Source organism: Polyodon spathula, chromosome 10 (genome assembly GCF_017654505.1).
Source record: "Polyodon spathula isolate WHYD16114869_AA chromosome 10, ASM1765450v1, whole genome shotgun sequence".
NCBI lineage: Eukaryota > Metazoa > Chordata > Actinopteri > Acipenseriformes > Polyodontidae > Polyodon > Polyodon spathula.
In genome coordinates, this window is record NC_054543.1 from 16,596,681 (window position 1) to 16,610,942 (window position 14,262).

General features: G+C 36.3%; 1 protein-coding gene across 4 annotated transcripts in view; it reads right to left on the minus strand.

The window, feature by feature from the left end:
• LOC121321994 (exocyst complex component 6) overlaps positions 1–14,262 on the minus strand; it is an 88,794-nt gene that overhangs the window by 941 nt on the left and 73,591 nt on the right. For 2 of the 4 annotated variants that reach the window (XM_041261398.1, XM_041261396.1), the window contains 2 exons: positions 1,365–1,477; positions 897–908 (listed from right to left, as the gene is read on the minus strand). In XM_041261398.1, the coding sequence (XP_041117332.1) occupies positions 897–908; positions 1,365–1,477 (125 nt within the window). The remainder of the gene's footprint in view (positions 1–896; positions 909–1,364; positions 1,478–14,262) is intronic. The other 2 variants (XM_041261399.1, XM_041261397.1) reach the window with 1 other exon arrangement.

A 14,262-nucleotide genomic window follows, 5' to 3' on the forward strand; every position in this document is an offset into this window, starting at 1 on the left:
ATGTGATATTGCAATTAGAACAGAAATGCACAGATTATTTTACTGTTTTCATTTATATTACCATTGCTTGTTCAGAAATCCCAAAATAGGAAAACCAATTGCCAAAAAAGTCATTTGTTAAATTTATCAAAATGCTGCTGTCCAGGAACCCTGCTAAGAATCAAAAGGGTTAAAAGATGTTTTTTTTACCTACTATACACATTACACAGTTTTGGTCTAAAACATATACACAGAATTTAAGGGAGTGGGTCTGTAGATTTCTCGCATATAAACATGTTAAAAAGGGTAATTATGTGTGTTTCTTCTGCTATGCTACGACTAAAAGTCTTTTTTTCTACTTGTATTTTCATCAAGTAATTTAATTTAAAAAGAAAAAAAAAAGTAGTTTGCCAACGGCAGTTCTGAATAGGTAAGCAATGTTTTATATACGGAGTAGACATTATAAGTCTTATGTAGCATATATGGATGCGTCTTGTAATTATATTTTTGTGTTCGTTTTTTATAAATACAGGTCAACACACATGCTGTTTTAGTCAGACACACTTGATTCAAGTGATTCAAGCACACATGTTCTGCAGGGTCCTGATGAGTGTTGTATATGGTATTAGTGTTTTGCACTGCACCTTCTGACTTGAAAACATTATTATGAATACAATTAAAACAATACTACTATGATGAAGCTATATAACTAGTAGTATGAATTTAAGCATTACATCTTGAAGCATGAAGTCTTGCAAGTAAATTCTAAATTAATGGCATATAGAATTATATAGAATTCATGAACATGTCTGAATTTAACAAAGGAAAACAAATAATGTTAACCTACTTTAGCAAACCGAAAAATATCACGATTATCTTACTGGACAACACCCTTTAAAAAAACATGAAATACATACCCCCTGTAGACTCTGTAAAGCACGAGTTTGACAAAGGGCAAGAAAAAAGGAAATTAAGTGATTTGCAATAGATGTTTTTAAGACAACTCATCACAGACGATAAACTCCACAGTGAGGTATGGTTACAAAAAGAACAAATATACTTTATTCTAAGAACTTTACACAATGCTCTCCCTTTATTCTGGCGAAAGGGATAATAATGGGGTATGGTCATGGCTCCCATTTGCCCCATAATGCCATTGCACTAGCACTAGTATTCTCGTTATAAGGTGGAGCACAAAGAGCATTTTCTCATAACTATGGCTCCCGGCTACAGTGTTATAAAAGGGAAAGCACTGCAAATGTATATAAATAGAACCCGAAAGCAATGTAATCTAGAATCAGTACATATTACCTTGAAATTCTCACTTTCATTATTTGTAAAAGCTGAACTATATATTACTAAATATATACATTTAGAACACTCACTTTTCCAGCAGTGCAAGGGCTGTGGAAGGATTCACGCGGAGGTATTTGGAAGTGGGCTGTCCGTAGTCTGCCAAATATGTTGACCAATCCCAAACCATAAACAGATCAAGAAGCTGTATGGGAAAACAGTTACACATTTTAACACTGTATCAAACATAAAATTAACAAAAAAGGTTATATTCAAAAGGAAAGTCTTGATGTGCACATTTTTCCCTCCCTTTCATTAGGACGATGTGATTTCTCTGGAAATGTACTAGAAGATAAGAAATTGGACGCAGGGGGTTCCCAAGTGGTGCATCTGGTAAAGGCACTCCATGTGGAGTGCAAGATGTGCCCTATAGCCTGGAAGTCGCTGGTTCAGGCTATTCCACTGCCGACCATGGACGGGAGTTCCTAGAGGGCAGCGCACAACTGGCCAAGCGTCGCTCGGGTCGGGAGGGCCTAGGTCGGCCAGGGTGTCCTCTGCTCACCGCGCACCAGGGACCCCTATAGACTGGCTGGGCGCCTGCCTGTAAGCTACCCAGAGCTGCATGGTCCTCCAAAGCTATCGCTGAGGTAGCTGCATGGCAGGCCCGCAAAGTGAAAATAAGTGGACGGCTGACGCCACACATTACAGAGGACGGGTGTGTCCGTCTTCGTCTCTCCTGAGTCAGGATAGGGGTGGCAGCAGTTCAAATAAAAATAATTGGACATTTCAAATTGGGGAGAAAAGAAGAAAAATAATTGGCGATTCAAAATACAAATAAATAAATAACAATTGGGCGCCATCCTCCCATTGTTTGAAATTCAAAGCACCACCAAAAAATAAAACTTTATTAACTTTGGTATAACTGCATTTTCAAAACAGTTATTATTTTGCTCAAATATGACATTTTTTCTTTTTGTATAATTCAAAAGCAAGAAATAATCCTTGGATGTTTAAAACAAACTTTGCATATGCAATACATTTTCTACTCCTGAGAGAGACCCAGTAATACATTTGTAAGGTTGTAACAATGATTATAGACACTCAAGATCTAAGGAGCTTTTAAATCTCCTCCCCCAACCAGTGCACTGATTGGCCAAGACTCATAAAAAAAAAATCCCACCACTACAGCTGGTTGGATGTCCAGGGCTGAGTTGAAAGAGCAAGCGAGTGAGAGAGGAGGGAGGGGTATCCCTTTCAAGCCCTGTGACCACAAATATGATCATCAAGTGATCATAAAGCTTGCTAGTATCAGCTTAATTTGTAAACAAATCACATCACATTCTATATACATTCAACAATAATAAAAAAAAATAAACGTAAGGAACGTAATACATTTTCTTTATAAGAGTACGAAAAACAAAGAAGGGAAACAATGACAGGATCCCAATTCCCAATTCAAGGACCTATTTGTATTTAAATCTGATCAACATCTTAATGGATGACCTGGTTATCTAGGGTTACCCCTGGCAAAAAAGAAAAAGTATTCCCTTACTGCTAATTCTTAAAGAGCTGGGTAAATTCCCAGAGACAATCCAGGTCTTTCTCAGCCCATCTTAAGTATTTTGATCTAAAGCAGCAAAATCAACATTTCTGCAGCAACTACCAGTGAGTAAACTCTCTCAAACTCTCGCTCAGTTTAGGGTTCTTTGTGCTAACCTGAAAAGCAGTTTTCATCAAACGTGAGTATCATAGTAAGTCTGTGTAAACTCAAGTTGTTCACAATTCATAATTCTCAAACTCCATAATTTGTTAAGTCTCAAAATGTCACTTTTCAGTGTCACCGGGTTACAAAATTGTTTCTCTCACCTGAGTTTTATGAAACACTACATGACGTTACACTGACACTTAATTGGCTGGGCAGTAAAAAGCATTACATTAGGAACCAACTTGCCTGGTTTTCATTAAGACGTTGAGAAAGACTTCCAGTTGAAACCTTTATTAATTAATTTATTTTAGTATTACATGTTCTACCAATGAGTGGAATTAAAAAAAAAAAAGTATTTTTAAAAGTAAAACATATGTGAACAGTCATCTAAATGCATATTTATTAGAGGACACAGCGTGAAATATTGGAAGGTTTATTTATTTTATTTTAGACTAGCTCATAAGTGAGAAACTGGTCTAACTCATGCCTTCAGGAGTAACAAAAAAATGATTATCTGTTATCCAAAAGAAACAATGCTATTGTTCCCCATCACGACTGGGGTTGGGTTGGGCATGGCTAGCACAAAGCAAGGGAGAAGACAAGAGAATCAAAGTATTAAGCTGTAACAAAAAAAAAAAAACATGACAGGCGTAATGCAGTTTAGTCTTTTGATTGCAGCTGCGAGGGGTTAAATCACTGCAAACTTTTTTTTTTTTTTTTTAGTTCCCAACATCAACCTGAATGACAGCAAATACATTTTTACATGACTCACATGACTAATCCTTTAAGCTAGTCTGAGGATTTGGAGACGTACAGGTGAACAGGATATCTTCAAGAATTATGTAGTGAAGAAAGCATTTTTACTTACTCCAGTAGGTCATTCAAAAGTGTAATTCAAATTTCAGCTTTCAAGCGCCACAGTTCCAAGTAACTGGCCCTTTGCCATATATACATTTGTTGTTGTTTAAAGATCATTCTATTAATTGCAGAAAAAGATAAATAAAACAACAGAAGTCCAGTGTCCATGATATTCTTATAGGGATAGTAAAGTTTGTAAATATCTGGAAAACAAGTAAGTTGCTGATATAGAAAACAACACTGTCTGTTTTACTTAGCAGGTATGAGGCTGTACCCTTTCATTTAAGTGAGTTTTTGGGAAAAATACATAAAATTACAACAGAACTTGTACAGACTTTCCTCTATTAGATTCAAGTCCATAACTCCTGCCTTCAGAAATACATTTCAAACAATTAATTAACCCTTAATCTCCTAAACCTAATTGTATGTGTAATTACCTTTCTGTAGGGTTCAACTTGCCTGATAAACATGTCAAGACACTTGCTTCATTAACCTGTTTCAACAGTTAAATGCTGTTTTTTTCACTGCCTGCAGGCATAATTAACTGAAAAGACTCTTATTAAAACACATAGGATCTGGTCCAGTAAGGGGAGGGAATGAAAAGAAATCCCTGACTGACCTCTGCATAACCCAAGCAGAAGATTAGCCCATTTCCAAGCAAGCACAGTCACACTGCTAAGCCAATTGCTCTCTCCTCTGCTGTGCAGAAAGATCTTACAAAGGGTTAAAAACACTGTCATTGCCACTTCTCTATCTTTACGCCTAAGCCTGGCATTTCAAAAGGATTTTCAATTGGGCAAATAGAAACATGAGACGACTGAAAGCTTAAACATGCAAGTGTCAAAAGTTAAAATGTAAACCCTTTGTGAAAATAGACAAGGTAAAAAAATACTTCATTACAGAGGTACGATGCCAAATCCAATTATTTAATTTAAATACTTAAAAGAAGGAAAGCAAGAAATAGGTAAATAACTTAATTTTGTTTGTTTCTAAAGAAAACTATAGTATATTTCTGATTAATTTTCTTTTTTGTTTCGGAAAACAATATAGTTCATCACAAAGCATCAAACAAAATAATGCTCACACTTGGACCTCCTATTTGGGCACATCAGGATAATTCCTTATGAGTGAAGTTGGGTTATTTGATGGTCCCTGTTAGTCGTGCCCTTCCCCTATTGTCCCCTACTGAGAGCAGCAGTTCTCTCTGAAATCAATGTATACAGACTCTTCAAAATAAAATACAACTAACACCTCTGAGATGTTATACATTTATAACAGCTAAATAAAAAAATAAATGTACTTTACAGGCCTGTGTCAAATAGTAGAAATCCAACTACATCTTTTTACCCTCTTCCTTTAGCCATGCCTTTGCTTTGATCACAGGTGCAAACAGCCCCATTTACGGGACATGAAAGCCACCTGCTGAGGATGGCAGTCCATGGCCTAATTGGTACATTCTTAAGACTTTGGCTAATAATTCCTTGCTTTCGTAACTGAAAAACTAAATTAAAACAAAACTAAAATCCAATGAATCCATAAAATTAATAAAACCAAAATGATTTTTTTATGTTTTTTATGTATTCTCTGCTTTCAAAACCTATTAACAGAAACTACTTAGTCAGTAACACTGTAAATCTATTATCTTGTCATTATGCTGTGTTGGTTAGTATATTTTTTTCATTTACTTGCTACATAAACAAAATGCAACACAAATCTGGTATTCAACTAGCCTCAATTTTGGAAACAATACAGCACACCAAGAATGATCAGGGTCATGTCGTAAGTCCCTTTCTAGTTGGGGGTATAATGTCAAGACTCTTAAGAGCTGAGGAACCAACTCCCTAAGAATATGCAACGGAACCACATTGACTTACTCTGCCAGAAGCTATTTGGGTTCAGACTAATCCTTTTTAAACCTTATTCCCCCTACAGGGCAGAATACTCCCCTGAAACCAAGTGCTCAAGTTAAAACAGTCTGTCATGCCCTGTACTCAACCCAAACGCATCCCCTTATTTCCCTGGCACTCCTGTCACATTTCGACTTTGAAGTGCAGAAAAAGCACTTCTCAGGACTGTTTACAGGCTTTTTACAGTGACGGTTGAAACATTCTAGTCTGAGATGTTTAGCAAATACCATTATTAATTTTAACAGCCAAGGACACAGAATACCTAAGGAAATGCTATAAGCAACAGACATCGGCAAGCACAGGCTTGCAAGATATTTACAGAGCACAAGAACGCAATACACAGAAGAAATATAGAAGGACAATTGAAAGTGTTTGTACAAACTTAAAACCCACACAGCTGCACCGCATGTACCATTTAAAATTGCTGAACTATAAACTACATTACAAAATACTATACATATATACTCTTCTTGCTAAAGACACATATCAAAATATGTGTTTGTGTTAATTCCAATTAACCACTGAAAAGATTCTCAGTGTAATGCATTTGAGAAAACACATTTGTTTAACTATATTATAATTTTGTTATAGCAATGTTTTGTGATCCATGCATCAAAGGTTTTTTCAATCAATCCAAGCTTACTTGTTTCTTATTTGCTGTAACCAATATAATGATAAAGATGAGCAGATCCTTCAACTGAGTTGGTCCCAAGGTGCAAGTCTACTGATGTGTCATACAGTATCAAATTAAATGTTGCAGATGCTTTGTTTCAGATGCTTTGTTTCAGGTAGGACTGTAACAGCCATGTGTATATGAGTTACATTTTGCTAACAGGCCTATAATTATGGCTGTGAAAAGTTACAGTATTATTGCTAGTATGGCACTGCCAAACTTCTACAAGGGAACATGTACACACACACACATACATACATACATATATATATATATATATATATATATATATATATATATATATATATATATATATATATATATATATATATAGATAGATAGATAGATAGATAGATAGATAGATAGATAGATAGATAGATAGATAGATAGATAGATAGATATAATGTAACCGGGTTACAAGAGATTCCTAGACAATTCAGGAATTTAGTTGGACGGTTTTTAGTTATTAATAAGTTATACATTTCTAACACTGTAACATTAAAAGTTAGAGAAATAATGAAAGTTCACGCTGACCTTCAAATGGAATTGACTAAATTCTAGTATTAAAAGCGCATCCTTGCCCCACTGTTTAATACTAATCCAATGAATGTTGACGAGACAAATTGTGTTCTTGTCTCTGTCTGCTTGCCTGTGTGTTTACAAGCAGGCCGGCCTACGTGATGGATGCTGCCATACTTGTGTGTCTGGAAAAATGAGGAATCCGATTGGTTGCTGAGGTGTGAACCTCTGGATTGGCTGGCTGGCTGGCCATTATCTCTCCTTCCAGATTTACTTATCCATGTGCATGCAAGCCCAGACAGCTTTCTGACTCCTACACTGTATGCAGTCAATATATTAAAGAAATTAAATTAAATTGAGAAGGACTATGTCTGAATCAAAAACCTACGTCAAACAGCACTCTCTTCATCCACAGCATTGGAATTTATTTTTACTCTTTCCCTCACAGCATTTTTAAGGACTGACACATTAGCAGATAATGTCAAAGTGATTATGGCTGCACAAAATAAGTACAAAAGTTCATTCTAGAAAATAGGTACACTGGCTGGATGAAAGAAAGTTGGTGAATGGGCTTCCTGTCACAATATTCCAGTGGAATTGTTTGTCCAGAGCTGAAGGTTTCAATGATTTGGACCACTGTAGAAAGTCTGCCGATTGTCACCATACATTGCAAATGTCTATTGGCTTGATCTGATCTTGTGACCAGTTGTGGTTCCTGATGACGGTTTTCTGCCATTATTTCCATTCTAGGAATGAATTGGGACTAACTGGTTGCACAGACAACCCACGGATATTGCCCTTTGTGAAGCTGAAAATGTATTCAGGTCTAGCGGATCACAGGACATGTCACATGACGACATGAATTTGCATAGATAGTAGACTTTTTTTTCCTTCAATTTTACATTCTCCAATTATTTGTCCAGTTAAAGTTTTAAGGGTAAACATTTATTGTAAATTAGGTGGCGCTGAAAGTACTATACTTTTATAAAATTGCTTAATAGCAAGTGCTTTACCTTAACTTTGGAGCTTGTCAGTAGTTAGAACAAAAATCAATCATTGTGAGATTACTGACCATTGTTAAGGTCTGCCGTAGAAAAGAAGATATTGGCATGGTATCTGGAACAGAGGTCACACATTAATATCAATAATTTATTAAAAACCAGAAAAAAATATGTAGAATCTCATAACCATTACATATGCATAGTTCAATCAAGAAAGTGGTTCTCCGCAACTCAGCCAAATACAGGTCAGAGGAATTGTCACTTTGACCTACATTTCCGGCACACAATAGCAATGTAAGCAGTTATCCCAACCAAATAACCTTAACCACTTTAATTCCAAAGAAATGCCCATACCAAGGGCATCAATTTCCAAAGCTGGTCCTTTAAATCAACTGTCTTATTGCTAATTCATGAAAACCATCATTAATTTTTCTACAAACTTTCAAACTTTATCAGTGTCCTTATATATATATATATATATATATATATATATATATATATATATATATATATATATATATATATATATATATAATACACACACACACACACACAGTGCCTTGCAAAAGTATTCAGACCCCTGACCAATTCTCTCATATTACTGAATTACAAATGGTACACTGAAATTTCATTCTGTTCGATATTTTATTTTAAAAGACTTAAACTCAAAATCAATTATTGTAAGGTGACATTGATTTTATGTTGGGAAATATTTTTAAGAAAAGTAAAAAATTGAAATATCTTGCTTGCATAAGTATTCAACCCCCACACATTAATATTTGGTAGAGCCACCTTTCACTGCAATAACAGCTTTAACTTTTGGGGTAAGTATGTACCAGCTTTGCACACAGTGTTGGAGTGATTTTGGCCCATTCTTCTTGGCAGATTTGCTCCAGGTTGTTCAGTTTGGTTGGACGACGCTTGTGGACCACAATTTTCAAATAGTGCCACAGATTCTCAATGGGATTGAAATCAGGACTTTGAGTGGGCCAATGTAGGACATTCACCTTTTTGTTCTTGAGCCACTCCAGTGTTGCTTTGGCCTTGTGCTTGGGATCATTGTCCTGCTGAAAGGGGAATTTCCTCCCAAGCTTCAGTTTTTTAGCGGACTGAAGCAGATTCTCTTGCAGTATTTTCCTGTATTTTGCTCCATCCACTCTTCCTTCAATTGTAACAAGATGCCCAGTCCCTGCTGATGAGAAGCATCCCCACAGCATGATGCTGCCACCACTATACTTCACTGTAGGAATGGTGTGTTTTGAGGCATGGGCAGTGTTAGGTTTGCACCACACACAGCACTTTGAGTTTTGGCCAAAAAGCTCTAGCTTGGTCTCATCTGACCGCAAAACAGCACTTCACTACTTCACTGTAGGGATGGTGTGTCTTGAGGCATGGGCAGTGTTAGGTTTGCGCCACACATAGCGCTTTGAGTTTTGGCCAAAAAGCTCTATCTTGGTCTCATCTGACAAAGAAAGCTTTTCCCACATCGCAGCTGGGTCACTCTCATGCTTTTTGGCAAACTCCAGACGTGCTTTTAGATGGTATTTTTTGAGTAACGGCTTCTTTCTTGAAACCCTCCCATACAGGCCAGTGTTATGCAGAGCTCTTGATATGGTTGATGGGTGCACCATTACTCTCCTTCTTGTTTGAGCGCTGAGTTTTGAGGGACAGCCTTTTCTTGGCAGTGCCTAGGTGGTGTGATGCAGCTTCCACTTCCTGATTATTGATCCAACTGTGTGTCACTGGGATATCCAAACACTTGGATATTATTTTGTACCCTTTCTCTAATCTATGCATTTGTATTACTTTATCTCTAACCTCTGTAGAATGCTCTTTGGTCTTCATTTTCTTTCAGATTCACAACCTTACCAGTGATCCTTCAACAGTGGGGTTTTTATCCAGAAAATGTGACAGCAACTTTAATGGTTCACAGGTGGAGGCCAATGGTAAGGTAATTGTGTCCTCGTTATGGCAATCTCTTTCATCGGTGCAAACTGGGAGCTTCCACAGCACAGGGGTTGAATACTTATGCAAGCAAGATATTTCAGTTTTTTATTTTTCTTAAAAATATTTCCCAACATAAAACCAGTGTCACCTTACAATAATTGATTTTGAGTTTAAGTGTTTTAAAATAAAATATCGAACAGAACAAAATTTCAATGTACCATTTGTAATTCAGTAATATGAGAGAATCGGTCAGGGGTCTAAATACTTTTGCAAGGCACTGTATATATATATATATATATATATATATATATATATATATATATATTATATATAAACTGACTCTTTAAAATTTCTGTATTCATCAAGCACATTCGTTTAAGTCAAAAACTCTTTGCAATTCATGTCAAAATATTCCATAAGGTATTCGTGGTGTGTTTCTGTCTGACAGCCTCGGCACGTGTAATCAATTTTCCATATATATATATATATATATATATATATATTAATCTATCATATGGCACTCTCTTTAAACTGACAGTAACCAATGTTTTACTAATTTGCCCATGCAGTACAGACAGATTTAAAACGTCTTTGTGGACCCAACCAGTGTTAGTGGAGGAGCACTGACAGCCCCAGTTGGCTGATATATCAAAGTACCTCTGTCAAGATCCTGCTACTTGTATATATAAAGAATAATGTGCGTCACAAAAAATCAGCAAACTGAAAAATTGCTGCCAGTAAATTCTGTTTCTCCTATGTGCCAATAAAATGTAATGTGACTTCAAGATCGATCCAGCAAGTTGTTGAGCAGTTAAGTCTCACAGGATTTCAGAGAAACAAACAAGAGAACAGTACACGTGCTGTGCACATAAGCCCGGATAGCTTCTTTTAACTGATGAAATTCCCAGCATCTGCTCTTCACATCTTTTATAGCAGCCAGGAGCCCTGGTTCTGGTGGTGTGATTGGCTGAGTGGTCAGTTGGTAACTTTTAGGCTTTACAATAACAGAGATTGAAGGAGTTTGCAACCTCATACTACAGCAAGTAACAACAGCCTTACACAACAGAAAGTAGCTTTCAGTGATGGAGAAAGCTTATGACTGAGCAGCTAAAACTACAATGAGATATGTTTTAGTCTATAAAATAAAACTGTTCTAGCTGCATGTTGTTGCCAGACGGTACCTATTTATGCAGACTCAGTCAACATAGTAGGGCCACAAGCAGTAATTTACATGGAGCAGCGTAAAAATAAATTACGTGATGGTGTTTGAGAGAGAGACGGAGAGAGACAGACAGAGAGTGAGAGTATCAGTACTTTAGCTGTATGGAAACAAATCTGCCAAAGATTTCTCCTACTGGCAACTATTTATCAGTTGCATCTATAGCTGTATGTAAAAGGACATAATCTAGAATCCAAAACACACTAACTACATATGATCCATTATTTAAAAGTACAGTCACATGAACTATGATCAACAAAAGGCTCATGAGTACTTTTAACAGGAACTTTACCAGTGTAATTTACATTTCTACCAGGTTTTGTAATTTAAATTGGATACTTCATTAGAAAGGGTTATGTAAGCGCAAATTGAATTGCATGTTATTTTAAGTAGAAAATAAATATGCAAAACTTAACAAGGAGGGTGGTGGCCAAGGGACTGAAACTTTTTATACAATATTTTATATTTATATTCTATTTAAAAAATAAAAATATACTTTTAAATGACCAAAGCTGCACCTTTCATGAATTTTTATGAACAAATGAATTGATTAATTAAACCAGGGCCCTTTTGTTTAGTTATCTTTCCTCATCTCATAGTTTTTGTTGGTGCTTATTAAATCAGACTGGATTCCTTCAGTTGCAAACAATTCACATCCTTTAGTGATGCACTGAATGATTATTTTTACCAGTTACTGTAAATAGAATATTTAACAGAAAACTAAGTTTTACATAACACTGGATATGATAATGCTTATGTAAAGCAGTACCAAGGGAAAAGGTACAGATTGTATTTAAGTGGAGGTTTAGTGTTGCCATGGCCACTGTGTTCTTCAGTGCATTTCAGCATTTTATATTTTAATGGATTATGTATTATAGTGTATTTTTACTACACTATTTACTATTGCCACCTGTGCAATTCTAGAGAGGCTAGTGGCTCTCCATTAAGGGATTAAAAATAGTTGTTTACATGTACAGCTTGACAAACAAACAAGTACACCCATAACTTTAAAAGAAACATTAGATTGTGACAGAATGTTATACAAAATATTTACCAATATTCACCATTATTATTAACACTGTCTATTACTACTGTCTAGGGTGTTACATAGTTTGGCAAAACACCACCTCGTTAGCATGGCACATAACACAAGAAGACTGTACAAAAATAAAAGCCTTCGATTTAATAACACTAACTCTCAAGTAAAGTCTTCTGGAATCTTAATATGCTTATTGTCATCCTGATGAAACAAAGCAAAACTACTGGAGATTACATCTACAATCTACCTACAGCTTTTAGCTGAAAGTTTTGCATCCATATACTTAATGAAAAACTGACAAATATTGAAAAATTTGATCTACTAAGACCTAAGCAAAGACAGGATTAGTAAAATACTAGGCTAGCAAAAGCAAACTGAAAAGCAGTAAAACACCTTTTCTACTCTTTATATTTAGGAATGGCAGACTTTTCCATCAACGTCTTCATACTTCAAAGTTAAAAAAGGGGGGGGGGCGTGGGGGGAGTTGTTTTATTTCAGGGCACTATCCTACAAGGACATTGAAAGCAAGGACCAAGACGAAATGCACACTGCCCACACACATCCATCAAAAAGCTTTGCCAAGGGAATTTTGATCTACTCTAAGAATGCTGTAAATGATTCAACAAGTTGCTGAAATCTAAATTAGGATTAATCATATCCCATATACAGTGGCTGGCAACAGTATCAGATATGAGCTCTAATTGCTAATAAAAAAGTGACTAATGTCCCTGTTAACTAATACCTGAGTATGTATAGATACACAATTAAAACAAACAAAAAAAAAACACTGCACACACAACTTGGTTAAATCGTCAATATGTATAAATAACGTTTTAAAAAAACTAAAAGGCTATATATTATGAAATACTATATTTGAAGTTTCTCTCCATAAAAGGCACACTGGCAACACGGTTAAAGGAAGCAGCACAAGAAAGGGAAAAAACTGAACCATTGTTGAGATAACTGGCTTCCATTAGTGATCAAGTGATTGGCAGAAAGATTGCGATCTTTCAATCTCGGGTCAGCTCCATTTCGGAAAAGGGCAATCCCACTGATCCATCTTTTAGCTAGTCTCTCATCGAATCCCAAGCCTCCTGCCTTTTAGCTTTGATTCTACTCAAGCTTTCCCTTGTATCGGCCTCTACCTGTCATCAGCTATTCCAGAAAGCACTGCGAGTAGAGAGAGTTTGACCCCAGGGCACAACCACGGCGAGTAGGTAAAACCTGACCACTGGACCTACTTCCTTATCTTTCATACACTCCAATGTATAGAAAAGTATCATATTCAAACAAGAAAACAGCACTGTGACCCCTTAAGAGAGATTTCTGAAAAGGCACTGTTTCCTTTCAAGCACACTTGAAAAGAAATGTCATCCACTCCATTAAAAAAATAAAAATGGATCAAATAGTAAGAAAGAACCCCCGCTGAAGGCAGATGACTATATTTGCAATACACAGATCCCAGAGTGTTTCCAAAACACTGTCACCCACTACATTCAGCAAGTTTTATGTTTTTAAAACACTGTTGATTAATGTGAAAATGTGCTTGACAAAAGCCAAGGCATACAAAGAGTATCTTTGGATGCCTGCATATAAAAAGGAGGATGGGCATGTGTTCCATGACATGAATGCAGGTGGTCTCAGCTGTAGACTTATGTAATTATGTACACTTCAAAACTGTGTACTCTCACCCCAACAAAAAAACTACATTAGGTGGCATTTCACTTAAGTTTCTCTGTCCCTCCCCTCCCCAATTAGTATACGTGATTGCTTAATAATAATTGACTTATGCTACTGGACCAGGTCTAAGGGCGACTCAATAAAAATATACAGCACCTGCGCTGCTTCCCTGTTACACAGAGACACTCTATCAAACTTTCCAGATATTAATTCAACTTTGTAATGTCATGCCGGAAGTGTGACTGAATCAACCCCTAATAGTAACATGCTTGTACACTAGCTTGCAGCCAGTCCAGAGATGTGATATGCAACATCCTGCATGAATTTAAAAAGAAAAAGGTAGCAGATTTCACACAGGTCTTGATCTTCACTTACAAACACGTTAGCATTCTGTCTCTCCTAAGTGAAAGTGTTAACAGCTCAAACGTGTGATTGGATGGGG